This window comes from Gouania willdenowi, chromosome 7 (genome assembly GCF_900634775.1).
Source record: "Gouania willdenowi chromosome 7, fGouWil2.1, whole genome shotgun sequence".
Classification (NCBI taxonomy): domain Eukaryota; kingdom Metazoa; phylum Chordata; class Actinopteri; order Blenniiformes; family Gobiesocidae; genus Gouania; species Gouania willdenowi.
Genome location: NC_041050.1, coordinates 25,539,730 through 25,558,256, shown reverse-complemented (window position 1 = coordinate 25,558,256; position 18,527 = coordinate 25,539,730). Strand labels below are relative to the sequence as shown.

Here is an 18,527-nt window from a genome sequence, read left to right as displayed (position 1 = left end):
GGTGATATCACAGGGAATACTGGGAACAAACAAGAACAAAAATGGTCTGCGGATAAACTGCAGTTTGTTTTCTCTGAAAATTGTGAATTTATACTTTAATTTCATTCAATTATTACATTCTTTGCACAATATTATGACTTTATTCTCCCAATAAAAAATGATATATATATTTATTTAAATTCACAGGTAAATTACAATTTATCCTTTGTAGTATTGTCACTTTTTTCTTGTAACAGTTTTCTCATTAATTTAGCCTTTCTTCTCAAAGCTAGAGTTCGCCCTCTCCCACTAAAGATATTGTGGAACACAGTAATATGGGCTGTATTTTGATTTCAAATGATCTGTTTTCCTGATATTAAAAAAACTTTCAATGTTTTTGCGCCATATTTGTCATGTAAAAATGCCTCACATAAATCACTGTGCTGCATAATTTTACCTTGTTCTGTTAGGCCATTGAAAAAAATATTATCCTAAATAATCACAGTTTTAATCACGCAAGCATTATTATTGCTTCCTTCCTTGTAAATGCTATGTTTTGTGATTACAGATTTCCGGGCTGTCATGAATGCATAAGGCCGGAGCTGAGTAAATTAATCATTTCTGATTCAATTTGCTTTTATTTCCTCTTATTTGACGTTTAAAATTGCATACAATTATCAATCCAATACAAACTCAAGCTTTCATAATGTGTAGGATATATTATTATTAATGACGACTTTTTCTTACATTTACATACTGCATATTAGAATTAGCTTCTAGTTCAATTTTTCCGGACTTTTCACTATTTCAATAAAAAAAACACTTGTAGGACTATAATATAGACCTACTGCCACCAAAAAGGTGTTTCTTAATGCCACCCTATTGCTTTCAGTTTAGTCAAATAGCCCAATTATCTTTTTTTTCATTATTAGTAGTAGTGCTAATCAGACTAATGTTCTTTAAAGTCCAGTTAAAATATTATTTAGTATTATTTAAAACATTTTTTGTTGAGTTGTGACTAGACAAGTTGTACACGTTGTTTCATGTTGTCATATATCACAAACACACAGCATGAATAATTAACATATTTATTTTTACATCTCAGAAAGAATGAAGAACACATCTTTCATTAGCTCTGTAATAATACACAACATTTAATTAGAATTGTTCCCTCATTTTTATGAATTGGAATTTCACTTCATATATAAACTATGTATATAGTGTATATATGTATATGTATATACTAAGTATGTACCTTACTGCTCAGACTGTAATCCAAGTGCTAAAGTCACTTGTAGTCAACGGTGGCACTCTGATAACATGCTTTAAAATAAGAAGCAGTCACGCTTGGATACATGCTTGGTGCAGTCGCTAACGCTAACGCTCCTCATCCCTGACAGTTGCTGTACTTCTGCACCTGCTCCCGGATCTCGTCACGCACCGATGTAGCATTTTCCTTCAGCTGGTCCAGCTCCAGCAGCTGGTTCTCCATCCGCTCCTCATTGGTCCGAAACCTTTTCTCCAGCTCTGCAGGAACACAATGGCAGAGAATACCTTAGCTCAGACATGGTCAACATGCGGCCCGGGGGCCCATGTGCGGCCTTCGGCCTAATTTTGTGCCGTCCCCCAAAGAACACACAAAATGACTCCAAAAGAACACAGAAAATAACAAAAAAATAACAACAAAAACACACACAAAATGACTCTAACATACCTACACAATGACAGAAAAATGAACAGCACAACAAAAATAGACAAAATGAGAAAACATTTCACAAAAAACAGCAAAACAACACAAAAAACTGAAAAAAATACACAAAATCACTCCAACACCCATGCCCCACACTATGAAGCTGGATTTCCTCTTATTGCGCTCACTTCTGACTCAAAAAACACAAAAAACAACAACAAAATACATGAAACAACAAGAAGAATAAACGGAAAGATAAGAAAAATATACAAAAATAAGAGGAAAACACACAAAATAACAAAAATGAACAAAACAAGAACAAAAATATACAAAAAAGGAAAACACAACACAAAAACAAATTCTTTGTTCTTTCCTGTGTTACTGGGGTTTTCACTGGCTACGTCTCCGCTGCACCACGGCACCAATCCGGTTTTGCTCCGCCGTCCGGTAATCCCCACCGGTTGTGTTTTGAGTGCGCCACGGTTGGACGACTGTGACGTCACGAGACAGAGCGGTTCTCACAATATTTATATAATCGCGTGAGAACACAATTAAATGTATGTGTTATAAACCCAACAATAAACAGATAAACAGGTCAGTCCAACAAGAAGGTTGGACTCTCTGGATTTGTCATAGCCACATTTTTTAGCAACAGCCAACAGAGAAGAGATACAACTGCACCAGTAAAACATGAACAAAATCAAAGTTGCTGCTGTTTACAGTGCAGTTACAGTATGAAAAGAAACAATATAGTGAATGTGAGTTTGTTTTTACACATTAGGATGTTTTGGTGATGTAGTTACTTGAAATATAATCTGAAGTGTTTTATTTTGAAAAGTAACCCGATATTTTATTGCGTAATACGTGCTTAATTTCCTGTTTAGCTTCATTTGCGTCGTGCTCCGGTGTCCGCCAAAAATAGAAGCCCTGCGTATATCTGGCAGAGGGCACAGGACCACCGCATCAGGGAAGGAGCAGACACGCACCGCAGCGGACCCGGTGGAAATGAATATATAGACTACAGTAGAAACCTATCAGCTCTGGTGACGCGGCGGTGACGTAACACAGCGGAACCGCATCCAGTGGAAATTTGGGGTTATAGCTCAAATTGGTTATTACTTGGATAAGATATACTCACATTTTATGGCCCCTGCTGTGATAAAATGTGCTGATCTCTGCTGTAGCTCACAGCAGAGAAAATGAGCTGCCTGTTAAAGGTTTTTTTTTCATCCAAATTATTGTATCGTATTGTTATCGTCAGCCCAGTATCGTGAACTCTGTCTGTCGCCCCACCCATAGTTCCATGTTTTTCATTTAGAAAACTCTCTACTTAGGAGTGAGGAGTCACTCCCATGTGTGACTATGTTGGGGACCACTGGTTTAGAGGGTTTGTACTGGTGGAACAGGGATGAGGAACAATGACCACATTCAGGCCCAGTTCAAGACAAAACCTGATGGAAGTTGTGATGATTCTGAAGCAGTGAGTGTCTTGTGTTACAGAGCAGCTGTGTGTACTCACTGTCAAGCTGTTTTATTCCACTCCTGGCTTTGTTGAATAGATTTTCCGCGTCCTTCTTGATATCTTTGGCCCTCTGATTAACATTGCTCAGACTTCCGGACTCCCCGCCCAGTGATTCCAGCTTCATCTGCAGCTCCTGATACTGCTGCTCCGTGTTGTTGAGACTCTGAAAAGCAACAAAGTTGAGTTAGTTCTGATATTTGAACCCATCAATCTGCTCTGAGGTCATTTCTGTGCTGAAGGTCTTGAGCAGGGGTCCCCAATCCTGGTCCTCGAGGGTCACTATCCAGCATGTTTTAGACGTTTCCCTCTTCCAACACACCTGATTCAAATGATCAGAATCATTATCAGGCTTCTGCAGAGCTTGTTGATGAGTTGATGATTTGAATCAGGTGTGTTGGAAGAGGGAAACATCTAAAACATGCTGGATAGTGGCCCTTGAGGACCAGGATTGGGCACCCCTGGTCTTGAGCCTCACCGACTCCAGTGAGGACGTTAGGCTGGAGACATTGTTAGCCAGTGCTGCTGCTTCTCTCGCCATCACTCTGTTCTGCTCGGTCTTGTTCTGAAGAGCTGTCACCCCCAAAGAAAGGTTCCTCAAACGCATCATGACATCCATTTGTTTGTCCTCCAGCTGCAGTAGCCGCTCTTCAACCTGTAGGAGAACAATAGAACATGTGTGTAAAGCAGAGTAGCTGAGAGAGAAGCTGTGTCTGCAGCTTTTTACATGTGCGTACCACGGCAGTAGCATTTCTGGTGTTGTTCAGGTTCCTCTGGGCCTCCTTCAGGCCTGTCCTGGCCTTCTTCAGGGCCTTCTCTGCAGCATGCAGGGCCTTGTGGGTGCTGTTGGATCTATCCTTCACTGCCTCTGCACGGCTCCTGCAGGAGAGGCATAAGCTAAGCTAACAGCTCGAGCTACGTTTGTTTTTGTGTGAGTATAACATTGATAGAAGGGGGTGCCCACTGCCCACATTTCTTTGGTCGGGTCTTCAGGATCTCACCATGTTGCCAACTCCTTATGCCAGCTCAGTCTCACAGTAGATCATGAAACCGTCACGTAAATGAATCAATCGTTATGTTCGTGCCAACACTTCCCAAGCAAAGGTTGTGCTTTATAAAAATAAACGTAACATGCGCACGGGTGCACTAACTGTGAACCAGGCACACGGACACTTTGGAGACGTGGAAAAACAGGTACCAATGGTGAGGTGGTGAATTGAATAAAGGTTAATCTCATACATATAATGTGTTCACATATCAGTTATAGATCCACGTAATCATATCCAAACCTGCTGTGTTATAAATGTGAACAGTGAGACATTAGCTAATGAATTTAATAAATGTTCTTATTACTAAAAGTCTCCGAGTGAAAATGAATGTATGTACCAGTACATGAACCATAAAATGTGAATATAATCGGACAAACTTGGCGCACGGTGGAATCAATGATCCATGTGTCCTGACACACAGCAGTGTCTGTGCATCTGTAACAGATGTGTAGTGTGGAAAGCCATTTGACACGCTTCACTAACCTGCACAGCATAGAGGAGGAAGCTGTGGTCATGCTCGTGCGTACCCTGTAGTGGACCTACAACTTCCTGAAATTATGAGTTGTGACGCAGTGTGGACTCAGGTTTGTTCTGTAGCAGAAACACTGACGGTGCATTTCAAAGGCTTCGTTTACACCTCAGGGACGAGGTGTAAACGCCATTAAAAAATAAATCCTCTTATTTTCTGGCCTTCTTCTCTCACATGCGTCTCTTCCTCATTCTGAATTTCCTTTGACTTGTCCCTTCCACAATGAATGATCGTAGAATCCCATTGGTCAGCAGCTCATTTTGATGCAAAAACCATTCATGAACTCCTTTGACTATTTATGGTAGAATATGGGCGTCAACTTCCAGCTGGGCTGTTATTTATAAAGGGAAAAGTGCGTGCAGGTGAGCTACACACGGTTTGATGAATCAGATTTTTTTTTAGGTGATTGGTCACTAAGAGCAAGGGGAGGGGCTCCTAATGGATGATGGTTGATGGTTCTTTCTGGAGAATAGGACTTACTTGGCATCTCGAGCTTCGTCCAGCAGCTCCTTGGCTTGGCTGATGAGTTCAGACGTTTGATTCCTGATTCCCTCTACGTTGGTGAGGTTGGCCAGCGTTTCCTTAATCTGCGTGATCAGACGGTCCAGGGAGGTGCTGTTGAGCGGCAACCTGATGGACAGGACGTGAGTGGCTACCCTCTCAATGCTCTCTGGATCTGCACCCTCCTCTGAGAAAAACACACCAAAGAGCATCAGAAAGAAATCATCAGGCCCAAAGGTGACATAATCAGAATGTGGACAGTTATCAAAACTGGAAAATGGGCCAGATTAAAGCTGCAGTATGTAAAATTCTGACAAATGTATGTACTTTATCTTGTGTTATTGGAGAGTTTTCTGATGTTGTAGAGACTCTGACATGAATGCACGTATCACTTTCTAGTTACTGTCTTCAGCAACGGCTGCTGTTGTGCGTTCCTCACCCGCCACACAGATCACACAAACGGTAGCAGTGATCTCAGCTGCCGCTCAGAGCAGAGTGACTGCAAATGAATTGCATCTGTTCTCTCCACCTTGGATATGTTTTTCTTAGGTTTACACGTGATTTAACGCATCTGTTCTCACTCTCTATCTGACACCAGTACATGGTGCAGACCCTTCGCAGTCACTGAGTGCCGCAAAGACTCAAAGCAAACCTCCATGGAGTCCGTTCCTCCTGAGTATGTTTGGGATTTTAGACTGCTGCTTCGGTCTACCTTCTTCTACTTGCTTTGCCGTGTAACCGTTGTGCCTAATGTCGCGATGGAGACTTCTCTTGCTGGAATGTGAACCATTGTACATTACAATAGAGGATGTGAACATGCTTCAACGTTAGTCGAGCAGCCAATAGTAACACCCCAAAACAGCTCATGGAGCACTCTGTTTGTAAAAAGTTATCTGATTGACTGAAAAGTCAGGTCACACTCCTGGATTTATAAACCTCATATAAAGAGCCAAGAGAAGCTTCAAAAGTCCAGTTTCCTCTCAGAATACTGTCAATTACAATATACTCAAAGGTAATTATGGGTTTTTGACCAATTGAAGCAAAAAAAAAAAAACTTACATACTGCAGCTTTAACTAATTCAATTCTGGTTTTGTATTTGTGTTGTTCAAAAGTTCAGTAAGATTTGGATTACGGAAAACATGGATATCCCTCAAAAAAGTTCCATGTTCTGCCAATCCTGGATCAGGTTTTGGGATTTGTCTCAAAATTAAAAAAACAAAACAAGTGGCCTCATGTTGACTTGTATTCATTCTTCCCATAAGCAGTAGCTACATAGTAAAGAGCACTGGTAATCCGGAAAAACAATTACTCTTGAAAGCTGAAATAAAAGCACAATATCCTAAACCTAGACGGCAGAAAATAAGATTTTCAAATCAGGATATTTTTGATTAAAGTTTCTGAACTATTGACCCTGTTTGGAGAACATTCTGCTGAGTGAGGGAAGGAATATTCGTGGTGCTGCCGTACCAGTGAGGAAGTCTCTGATCTTTGTGATGAAGTCTTTGAGCTGCTTATTGTTTTTCTCAAACTGCTCCTTCTTCTTCTGGGCTTTCTCCAGGGCGTTCCGTGCCTGGTTCTTCACATTCTGTGTCTGTAGTGCTATATCCTGGAGCTGGACACAAAGTGGGACAAATGAAGTGGACGGAGCAGAAACTACATGGTGACTGTAACGTTGTTCACACAAACCTTTGTGGAGACGTCCTTCAGCTCATCGTCAGCTATGCTCAGCCTGCCGGTAACGTTCACAGCGTCTCTGAGAGCTGCTGCTGAGGCGCTGACCGCCCCGCCGCATCCTTTGCCTCCGCACACAGGCCTGTTCTCGTTGTCACGGCAACCAGCACCACCGCATCCTGTGCACTTTTCACCAGAACTGGCATTGCTATGAGCGCCACAAACCTTTGATGCAGAAACACAAGCACATGATTGATTACTGATCTGGAAATTTCAAAATACTTTCAGGCTTTTACTTTCATTGAACAGTTGACAGAAACGAATGATGACTCAGAGTAGACATGCAACGCATTTTACTAGCAGCAGCATTGGATGGAAACTTAAATATTCTCCAAAAAGAAGCATGGCTGCTCCTTTAGGGAGTGAAGGCAGCAGCCATTAAAGGGCAAATAACAGAGAAAGATTACAACATGTAATTTTGTATGATTTAATTGTTCTTTTGTGTATTTTTGCTGTTTCTTTGTCTATTTTTCTGTAATTGTGTGTAGTTTCGAGTATATTTGTGTCAGGTTCTGTTTAGTTTTGTTGTTACGTAGCCCTTCTGATCCCTTTTTAGTTTTTCTGTCTTCGTTTATTCTGTTTTTGAGTCTGGCCTCCTGCGTTAACTCTTGTCTTTGTGTTTCAGGTATTCCTGCTCATGGCTCCACCCCCCAGTGATGTCAGTGTATTTGAGTTGTGACTGATTGGCTGCCTCATGTGTTGCACCCAGGTGTGGCCCACTCCCAATCAAGCCTCCCTCACTATTTAGCTGAGTGTTTGGTCACTGTGCGATTACTGGATCATTGTACTGTTAACCTCCTCGTGTCCTGCTGCGTTTGTTCCCTGGTTTTAATCTGTGCCCTGTTGGATTTAGTTTTTTTGTGCTTAAACATGGACTCTTTTGAACTTTACATGTACCTGATTCTGCCTGGTCCTCCTCATCCACACCACCAAGTTGTGACAATTTGTTGTCTTTTTTTTTTTTTTTCCAATCGTTGTGCTCAGCTCCAGCTCAAATTGTGCGACTCAATTGCATAGCCCAGAGGTCACGATTCATGTTCTCACACTGTACGATCTGACTGCTCAAACTGTACGTTTATACACGACACGTCTTGTTTCCGGAAATGCAACGTACAAATTAAAAGAACTCTGAAGCGTCGCCATTAAAACAGAAGAACCCGGAAGGGGAGAGACAATCGCAAATCTCAGCAAAAAGAGCTTTAATAAATAAAACACGACGATGTGATGGACCAGGAACTGGCTGGACAGACGTGGGCAGTGCCGTCAATTTCACAGCGGTCCTACGGTGTTGGCGCGTGCGCAGTGTGAGAGTTTAAGGTAAGCCGGTCTGTGGCACTGCTTCAAGTGTGTAATACCGTCACGAGGAGCGACTGGATTTCAAACATGTTTGATTTTCTTACAACCATACGATTGCTGATTGTGAAGTGTCAATCGCTTCTCGTGACCCCTTGTACAGTATACTACACGATGTATGTATTTGCCTTGTCTGTGTATTTTCTGTAATTTTGTGTGTTCTTTTTTGTTTTAACGTTTATTAAACCAAGAATCTCTTTTTAAAGATAGTACTTGAAGCAGTAAGGTTTAATTGGGTTACTCAAGGTCCCACAGTGGATTCGAACTGGCAACCCAAGATGCCCCCTAAAGCCTTAGGTCAGCACTGCCTTGTAGTGCTTGTACTTATTTTGTGCATTTTTACTGTCCAGTCTATTTTTCTGTAATGTTGTTATCCATTTGTGTCTTTTTGTGTAATTTTGTGGTCCTTTGGTATATTTTGTTATCGTTTTATGTATTTTTCTGTAATTTTGTGAAATTTTGTAGTCCTTTTGCGTTTGTTTGTTTTTTGTTGTCCTTTTTTGTAATTTTGTCCTGTTATGTGTTTTTGTTGTCTTTTTGTGTATATTTCTGTAATTTTGTGTAGTTTTGTTATCCTTTTATGTATTTTTCTGTAATGTGTATTTTTCCTGTCCTTTTGTGTGTTTTATGTAAGTAGGACCCTATTGTAATGCACCTAGTTTTTATTATTATTTTTCTTATAGGGGAAATTATCGCATTTTTGAGGGCCTAAACACAGTCAAAAATGCATTTTGGACTGGCGAAAAATTTGATATTTTGGGGGAATTGCACATGTGAATGGCAAAATGACTCAATCGCGTCTCCTTGAAAATTGTATTGGCTCCCAGCTTGGACTGATGACATCATCACTGTGGAACTTCTACAAAATCATGTAGAATTGTCAGACATGTCAGTTGCCCATGTTTGCATTACCCAATATAAACTCCCAGGGATTTGTGTGATGACTGGATGAATGACAGAAAGAACGTGGTCACCTTGTGGCTGAGGTGATGGACCTCCTTCTCCAGGCCGTGCACCTTCTGCTGCAGCTCCTCCAGGGATTGGTTGTGAGCAGACTGAGCGCTGAGGATCTTGTCTCTCCTGTCGTCCAGCAGCTCCTCAATCACCGCTCGCGTCTCCTCGGACTGAACCACTGGACTGAGAGGACCCGACACTGAGGCGTTGCACTTGTGTTCTGCCTGCTTTGACTGCAGATAGAACTTCTTCACCTTCTCAAACTGATCTGTGAGGAAGCAAAGTTCCAGTTTGACCCCCTGGAGCACAGATTTCATGCTTACAACCAAAAACATTGTTGGTCTGTAGCTACAAAATGTGTATGGAAAGTATTACTAGTAGCATTACTTGTAAAATTAAAAGATTCACTACTAGTAGACCTAATACAAATAAAGTAGGAGGGATTATAACTAAATCCAGCTCCCTGATTGGTTAGAATATTTTCAAAAGCCAATGGTAAGCCTGAATTATTTTTCCCAACCCCCTTATTAGCATATAATGTTTACTTGTAGTACTAGTGATACTATTTACTTCACTGGTATATAGCGTGCCTATTATAAAAACTCAGTCACCGTTTTACAGACATATTTTTAACATTTAGCTCACTTTCATCATGTTTAGCTCATGTTTCTTTCAATTGTTATTTATTGTCAATTATTGTTAATAGTGCATGCATACACAATATAGTACATGTGAAAAATAAATATAAATATAAATGTAAAAAGTAAAATATAAATGTAAAATGTAATGAAGTTTTGATCTGATTAATTTGACTTTACTAAATATTATAAGGATTTAGGTTTATATTCACACTTTATTGTATTTTGTTAGTGTAAGATTGTAATTTGTTCATATCTTTTAGAACCATACCAGAATTGAGTGAAAAATTTTTTTTCTGTGGCTCCAGTTGAACCTTAATCTCCAACAGTTATATGTCAATCTAAATGTTAAATCGGTGGCCAAGCGTGAAGCTAAATGTTTAGAAATTTAATATGGTGGGCAGGTCAGCACCTGTAGATCATTCTATTTAGATTTAACATTTAGATTTAATTTATCATTTAGATTTAGATTTTACATTTATCATTTAGCTATAACATTTACATTTATATTTATTTAGTGTACACATTTTTAATAATGATATATAACATGCTGTTTTACATGAATTACTGTCTCAAATGAAAGAAAAATTAGCTTAATGTTCAAAATATGTCGGCTATGAAAAAGTGAACTAGTTTTTACATTCAGCACCCGATACTGGTAAAGTGTACTTGCGCACTAGTCGAGCTGAGCTATAGTTGATGTCACTGACATCACACTTGCCTGTGAAGCCGGAGGTCAGGTAGTCGTCCAGCAGCTGCTTTTTGTAAGCCAGCGTGTCGTTCACTTCCCTCAGATCTTTCTCCAAGTGGCTCAGCTCCTGCTTCAGAGTGTTCTCTTCTCCTGCTGTGACATTCATCTCTCTGCCAATGGCCATCAGACGGCCGTCAGTAAGCGCCACCTCCGCCCTGAAACACACACACTCCCCCAGTAAACGTCGGCAGGCAGCTTCAGGTCAGGAGCTGTGGAGCAGCAGGGTAACGTTCCCACCTGAGGTCGTCAATGCTCTGTCCTATCAGCTGGTGGAGCTTTTCGCTGGTCTCCATACCAATCAAATCCTGGACCTGTTTCAGCTTCCTCTGCAGCTCTGGGATGCGCGAGTCCCCGACTCCAGGTGTGAGATTATTCTCCAATATCTTTTTCACGGTGTACTGAATGTGGTCCAGGTCTCTTTGGATCTGGCACACAGCATCATCCCACAGTTGGAAGCACTGGTGACACTGGACACACTTGGGGAAGACGCCGGTAAAGCCTCGAGCACATTTGTTGCACGTGTTCCCTGCTACTCCTAGAACACACTCACATGCTCCGGTCACCCTGTCACACTGAGCCATCTCCGAGCCCAGTGGGTGGCAGTTACACTCTGCATGGAAGGAAGAAGGACACACACAGGAGTGACGAAAAACACTCAAATAAGTGTGATGTTCATTAATGAAACAAGGCCATCACTGTGGCAGGACCTGAAACACATTCTCACAACACAACAAGTCTATTTCTGAGCCTGAACTCTCAACATGGAATTGACTTGATTGAAAATAATGCAAAACAACAAAAATAAACAAAAGTGACTCCAAAAAAGTACAATATGATGACAAAATTACTCAAAAATCAAAACCTAAAAGTACAAAACAACAAAGACATACAAAACCGCTGCAAAAAAAAGCAAAACAACAAAAATATACAAAATGACTCACAGAAGACAACAAAGATACACAAAATGAGAGAAAAAAAAACATGACAACAATAAAACACAGACAGAATATACACAAAAATAAAAATGTGGAAAAAATGACTATAACAATAAAACATAACAGGCCTGTACTACGAAGGTAGATTTCCTATTATCGTGCAAAGTTCCGGGATTTATTCGGTGTGCGCTGTATGACGACGCTGGCTAACGACGCTGGCTAACGACGCTGGCTAACGACGCTGGCTAACGACGCTGGCTAACGTCTTACCGGGCTAAATCACTGGTTGGGACCAGGTTATGAAGTGGATAACATCTTAGCAAATACAAATGTCCCACCTCCTGACCAATCAGTTCTCTTTTGAAAATGACCTGCCCATTGTGAGAAGATCCTGGTTGGTGCACGAATTTGACAAATTATTAATAGATAATCCTTTCATTTACTGATGACATCCTTTTGGAAAGATAAAGTTTTACATCTGATGGACTGATCTACAGTCAGCTGATGAAGCCTGTGTTGGACACTCTCTGTATGCGCTGACCAAGTCATTTCATTCATTCATACATACGTGCGGCGATAGTGACACTAACAGTCTCATCAGGAACATACTATAGTGAAACAACGTGATCTCATCCCAGTGTGTGTGTGATAAATTGAGGAGTACTACCTGAATAGAAAAACCTCTGTGCCTTAATAAATGGAAACTGGCTGATCAAAGCGCTGTCCGTTCATCATCCGATGGATTAATATTGTATAATCTCACTCTGCTATGCATTAACAGTGTCGGCAGCTTCCTGCCTGTGTTCATCTCTTCCTGCTTTTTCTGGTGTTGTTCTTGGTCTGAATTATGGATTTTAATTCTTCATATTTTAAAAGAGTTATTCCTTGTGATGCAAATTGCTCTACACCCTAGGTTCCCAAAGTGTGGTATGGGTACCCCTAGGGGTACACAAATTGTCAAAGAGTGTACATGAATAAAAAAATTTAATTTGGAAACTAGAATATAAATTGACCAGCAGTCAGGAGCCTACATGCATAGCCACAAATTACACATGAGCCGATTTAAGACTACCCATGGTTACAGATTATTATTTTTTATTATTATATATTATTCCTCAACAGGATAGGTACAATTCATCAACACATTTTACTGTAGGGCTACATTGTGACAATACATCAATGGTTCCCAACTTTTTGGAGCCCCAAAACCCACAGCATGGCCATAAAACAATCACAAAATTAATCCAAAACCAAAAAACAATAACAAACACACACAAAATGAGGGAAAGATATACAAAACAGCAACAAAAACACACACAAACCCTCTGTTGTTTCCTGTGTTAATGCTCAGATTGGTCATTATTCTAAATGCTGACATGAATTATGAAGTGACAATCAGATTAGATATAATCACTTTTCTGTGGAGCCTTGTGATAAAAGTTGTCCATCTCTGCTTTGTAGCATCTGAAGTAGCCAGTGAAAAACTTGCAGATCATTTTACAAACCCTGGAATATTTTTTGTCTAAAACATTTATTAAGCTTTGGATGACTTTGATGATTTATCCTTTAAGTAAGACATTAAACTGATCATTTTCGTGAAAAACGTTTCAATTTGCGTCTTGGTTTTCGTTAAAATTTTTGTTGGCTCTTTGACACATTACACTTAACATTCTGTCCATATTCACTCTGATTGCGTTAATTTTCAGTTTAAATCACTGATTACAATGTGACGTTCTCTGTGGCTTACCATGGCACTGCACCTGAGGGTCTCCCCAGTGGAACTGCTCACATTCAGTGCACTGTCTTCCTCCAAAGCCGGGCCGACAGTGGCAGTGTCCTGTGAACTACAGGGGACAGACACACACACACACAGACACAGACAGATGAAGGTGAGCACCTGAAGACCAGGTCAGCTGTGTCACTGACCTGCACAGCTATAGCTTCCTCACCATGTTGCAGTGCGCTCCCAGAGAATGGCGGGGGTCACAGCTGCAGGGCTCACAGCCAAGCTCGTGGCCATAGTTCCAGTAGTTCGGAGCGCACTGGTCACAGTTATGGCCGATCACGTTGTCTCTGCAGGGACAGGCTCCCGTCTGCCGGTCGCAGTGGCACTGACCGTCACCACAGGCGGAGTGAATCGTGCCAGCCCTCACACACGTGCAGCCTGTCCACACACACAAACACAAGATCAACAGGTCCAATAATTGTCAACACCAATGGCTCCTAACAACACACAAGTCCATGAAAGCTAAATTTCCTCTTATTGCGATGACTTCCGGGATTTATTCCACACATGCTGTACTACGAAGCTGGTTAACTTCTTATCAGAGTAAATCACCATGGTTATTTAGGCTGAACGGCTAACCTGGTCAGAAGTATGTTTTGTTCTGGATAAGATATCAGCAAATGTAAAAGCTGTGACCAATCATTTCTCTTGGAAAATCACCTTCCTATTCTTAAGGTACGTTAACACTGAAAGCGACTTCAGCTTACATTCAAAATCCATGTAAATGACGCAACGTCAAGCGACGCGACTCACGCAATTCCAGCGACTCAATCACGTCATCTGAGTCGGTGGAAGTCACTCAAAGTTAGAAATGTTGAACTTTTCAAGCAACTTTGAGTAGGGATTTAACGATTCACTCAACTCCCGATACGATTCGATTCACGATACTGGGTTCACGATACAATTCTCACGATTTATAACTAAAAATAAATATTGAATTAAATAAATAAAGGAATAATACAAATGAAGAAGAAGCCTATTAATTTAAATTCTGGTTCTATAGTAAACAATGCAAAACTGCATAATAGTTCTTTTTCTTTTTAAAAGTGCAACTGAAAATGTATTTTGTGCCTTAACAATTGGACTTAAAAACAAAAAAAAAACGTCATTGCACTGATTTACGTCAGATATTTGTTTGGACCAGCAGAGGGCGCTGGTAACCCAGTGGTCGGTTGACATGCAGAAATTCTTGCAGTGAAGAAGAGATGCTATGCTAGCAGACAGAGCTATTAGAAAAACGTGACTTTTACAGATATTCATGTAATATTACAAATATTCTTTCGGTGCTAAAGGGGTAATGAATCATTTATTAACATGTAACATGAACATGTAAGAGTAGAAGGCGGCCAGAAAGAAAGTAGTATCAGATTCCGCCCGCCGTGTTCACTGCTGGACAAGAGAAGGGATAAATATATAGCACCCTCTGCTGTTTAAAAAAAAGTATTGCGATTCAATTTTCAAAGTATCGATGTAAATCGTGATAGCTATGAATCAATTTTTAACTGCCTTACGATTAATCGTTACATCCCTAACTTTGAGTGATGCTGTGTCACGACATCTAATCGGCAATAAGTTTCTTCCGATGTCACTTCCACGGTCATCACGTCACTTTAGAAACAAACCCAGAGACGATGGCGTCTAGCATTCCGGTGTTTCTGGATTTTGTACAACAAGTATAGGCAAGGCAAGGCAAATTTATTTATATAGCGCATTTCATACTAAAGGCAACTCAATGTGCTTTACATGATAAAACATTCAATTGTTTAAAATCAATAAGAACATTTAAAATCATCAGTAAAATCAATAAGAACATTTAAAATCATCAGTAAAATCAATTAAAATCATCAGTAAAATCATCATTACATCAACAACATGACAAAAAATCTCTCTCTCAATCATATGCAGTAGAGAAAAAAAGTGCCTTTAACTTTGATTTAAAAATGTTCACATTGGATGCTGACTTCAGCTCCGCTGGCAGTTTGTTCCACTTCTTTGCAGCATAACAACTAAAAGCAGCATCACCATGTTTACTGTGAACTCTGGGCTCCACTATCTGATCTGTGTCCATAGATCTGAGAGACCTGCTGGGTTCATACCTGACTAACATGTCACTGATGTATTCTGGACCAAACCCATTCACAGATTTATACACCAGCAGCAGAGCTTTAAAGTCTATTCTGAGGCTGACTGGGAGCCAGTGTAAAGACTTTAAAACTGGAGTAATGTGCTCTGACCTCTTTGTTCTGGTTAAGATCCGAGCTGCAGCGTTCTGAACCAGCTGTAGCTGTTTGATGCTCTTTTGGGGGATTCCTGTCAGAAGACCATTACAATAGTCCAGTCTGCTGGAGATAAAAGCATGGACCAGTTTCTCCTGATCTTTCTGGAGTGTCGCAATCATGGTAGGATCAGCCATGTTTTATGCGAAAGTGAAAATGGTGCCGGAAACGGGCTTTGAAATTGGTGGGGTAGATGAAGCGATGAAGGAGCTAGCAAAAAGCGTAACTATGTTGAAGGGACTCATCATGGGCGATTTAAGCATCTATAGTCGCTGAAGTCGCATTTGGTGTGAACGCACCTTAAGAAGGTCCTGGTTGGTGCACGCATCTGACAACTGGGTTTTGGAAAGAAAAAATATTTGGAATCCTATAGGAAAGGTATAGATTTTCATCTGATAGACTGATCAACATTTGGACCAACTGATGAAGTTATCATACGTTGCAAATGTTACAAATCACAGTGTGGCGCTCTCGTACCACAGGAGGTTTAGGCTAATCCATCAGCAGCACACTATTAAACATTAGTGGCTGCACTGACTTAGACTTTATTTGTAAATATCCTAATAGTGATGAGACAAAATTCATTAATTCATAGGTACTTACTGTCTATGCATGCTGTTGGCAATGCTTGGAGCACATGTTATATACAAAGTGGCGAGGTTCCTGTAAAATAATATAAACCAGGGGTCACCAACACGGTGCCCACAGGCACCAGGTAGAACCTCATAGACCATGTGAGGTGCCCTCAGGAGCTCTAGTCACCACTGAGCTCCATCTAAAATCTGATTAACTTTCCAGTTTTCAGATTCACAAAGATAAATACAGATGGAAGATGTAGTTAGTACTTAGTAAAGTTAAATACTGCTGCATGTGATGCTTTAGCATTTAAGTAACCATCTCTAAATGTTTATTTTCACTGAAAATAATGTGACACATTTTTAAATGCTACAGATTTGGTGTATGGGTTGTGCTATGTTACATATAATAATATGATATAGAAAGAATACATTTTTAAAAACGCAAGGTGGATTTTACAAATTTTACAATTAATTAAAAGTTGTTTGTTTGTAGTTAGTAAAATAGCAACATGGGGATTTTCTATTTAATGTAGAAAATGAAACAATTAAATAAATCAGGAGAAATAAAGTGTTGCATGTTGAAACTTAATCATCCCCATCTAGTCTGGGGTAAATGAGGCAAACTATGTGAATAAAAAAAAGTTTGTGCTGTATTAAAGTGAAACCGATCCCAGTGTTGTCCGTTTATCATCGGATGAGTTATTATTTTATAATCCTTCAGTAACAGGGTTACTTTATGCCTGAATTATTTATTTCTTCATAATTTTAGGAATAAGTGTCTGTTCCTCCTTGGTAACGGAGGCTGCTCTGCACAGTTTCTCAGTGTTTACGATTGGTCAGACGCTGCAAACTCCACCCCTATTATGTGCGTGTGCACTGATCCGGATTGGAAAGCTCTGGGTTGAATTAACAAGTTGATAACCAGCTTTGTAGTACGGGTGATCTTGTACCGGACAGCTAACGGAGAGACATCCTGGATCACCAGATGGTGATGGGTCAGAAATGAATTAGAATAAAATCTGTTATGACTTACGTCGACAGTCGTGGGCCAAAGCGTTTCCGTAGTAACCGTGTTGACAGTGGGCACAGGATGGGCCGTCGGTGTGATGCAGGCACTTGAGGCACTGGCCGGTCCTGGAGTCACAGGATTCAGGATCCTGAGATTCAATGTTGTTGTTGCACTGGCACGGGATGCACTGACCCCCGGCCTGCTCTGGGTTGCCATAGTGACCCGGGGCGCACTGATCACAGCGAGCACCTTGGTGAGAAAGATGGTGTTTAAGAGGGTTTCTGTTAGTGCATGGATGCTCAGTAGCAGTGACTCACCTGTGTAGCCCTGTTTACAGAAACAGATGATGTGATTGGACGTATGGTCAGCGTGGCAGGAAAGTCCGTTGAAGTGGTTTGAGTCTGGGATACCAGGACAGGGGCAGGGTCGACACTGCTGCCCTGATCCCAGCACCGGGTTCCCAAAAAAGCCATCTACACACCTGGGACAAGAAAAGGAGTCTTTACCATTGTGTGATAACACAGAGTAAGTTAGTGAGGAGGGATGTGTGTTCACCGTTCACACAGCGCTCCCGCCGTGTAGTCCCTGCACTCTCTGCACTCCCCAGTGCGGGGGTCACACAGCTCAGAGTGGCCATTGCACTGACAGGGGCTGCAGCTGGGGAAGCCCCACTGACCGGGCAGACAGTCCGAGCACTGACGGCCCGTCGCACCGGGCCGGCACTGGCACTGACCAGTGACTGGGTCACACTGGTGGCTCAGGGAGCCTTCAGAGCTGCAGCCACAGGCTGAAGGGGAGGGAGGAGAAGAAAGAGGGTTAGAGATTTTATCTGCTTCCATCACTGTTTGGATTTCAGTCTCCAGTCAGAGTGGTATTTTTAAGATTTACATCAGACATGCCCAACTTGTGGCCCACCCTTGGTCTAGCAACAAAATGAAAGAAAAACATACCAAATGACCCCAAATGCACACAAAACGATTAGAAAAGCATGTAAAATAACAAATAATGCACAAAATAACAGAAAAAAACATAAAATGACTCCAAAAATACACAAAATGACCATTAAAACCAAAACGAACAACAAAAAAAAAAACACAAATACAAAATAGAAAAACAAACAATATGACTCAGAAAACACAAAACTACTGCAAGGGGGTATACTACGAAGCTAGATTACCTCTTTTCTTGCTCACTTCTGGGATTTAATCAGTGCTGTGCTGTCCTATAAAGCTTGCTGACATCTTACGG

General features: G+C 40.9%; 1 protein-coding gene across 3 annotated transcripts in view; it reads right to left on the bottom strand.

The window, feature by feature from the left end:
* Positions 1-1,053: 1,053 nt before the first annotated feature.
* Positions 1,054-18,527, bottom strand: part of lamb2l (laminin, beta 2-like) — a 56,218-nt gene continuing 38,744 nt past the window's right edge. For all 3 annotated transcript variants that reach the window (XM_028453010.1, XM_028453012.1, XM_028453011.1), the window contains exons 21-35: positions 17,835-18,066; positions 17,597-17,760; positions 17,304-17,528; positions 13,580-13,794; positions 13,378-13,474; positions 10,933-11,305; positions 10,666-10,850; positions 9,327-9,574; positions 6,955-7,164; positions 6,736-6,880; positions 5,247-5,454; positions 3,926-4,067; positions 3,667-3,843; positions 3,189-3,354; positions 1,054-1,506 (exon numbers count right to left, since the gene is read on the bottom strand). In XM_028453010.1, coding sequence (XP_028308811.1) covers positions 1,367-1,506; positions 3,189-3,354; positions 3,667-3,843; positions 3,926-4,067; positions 5,247-5,454; positions 6,736-6,880; positions 6,955-7,164; positions 9,327-9,574; positions 10,666-10,850; positions 10,933-11,305; positions 13,378-13,474; positions 13,580-13,794; positions 17,304-17,528; positions 17,597-17,760; positions 17,835-18,066 — 2,927 coding nt within the window. In that variant the 3' untranslated portion in view covers positions 1,054-1,366. The remainder of the gene's footprint in view (positions 1,507-3,188; positions 3,355-3,666; positions 3,844-3,925; positions 4,068-5,246; positions 5,455-6,735; positions 6,881-6,954; positions 7,165-9,326; positions 9,575-10,665; positions 10,851-10,932; positions 11,306-13,377; positions 13,475-13,579; positions 13,795-17,303; positions 17,529-17,596; positions 17,761-17,834; positions 18,067-18,527) is intronic.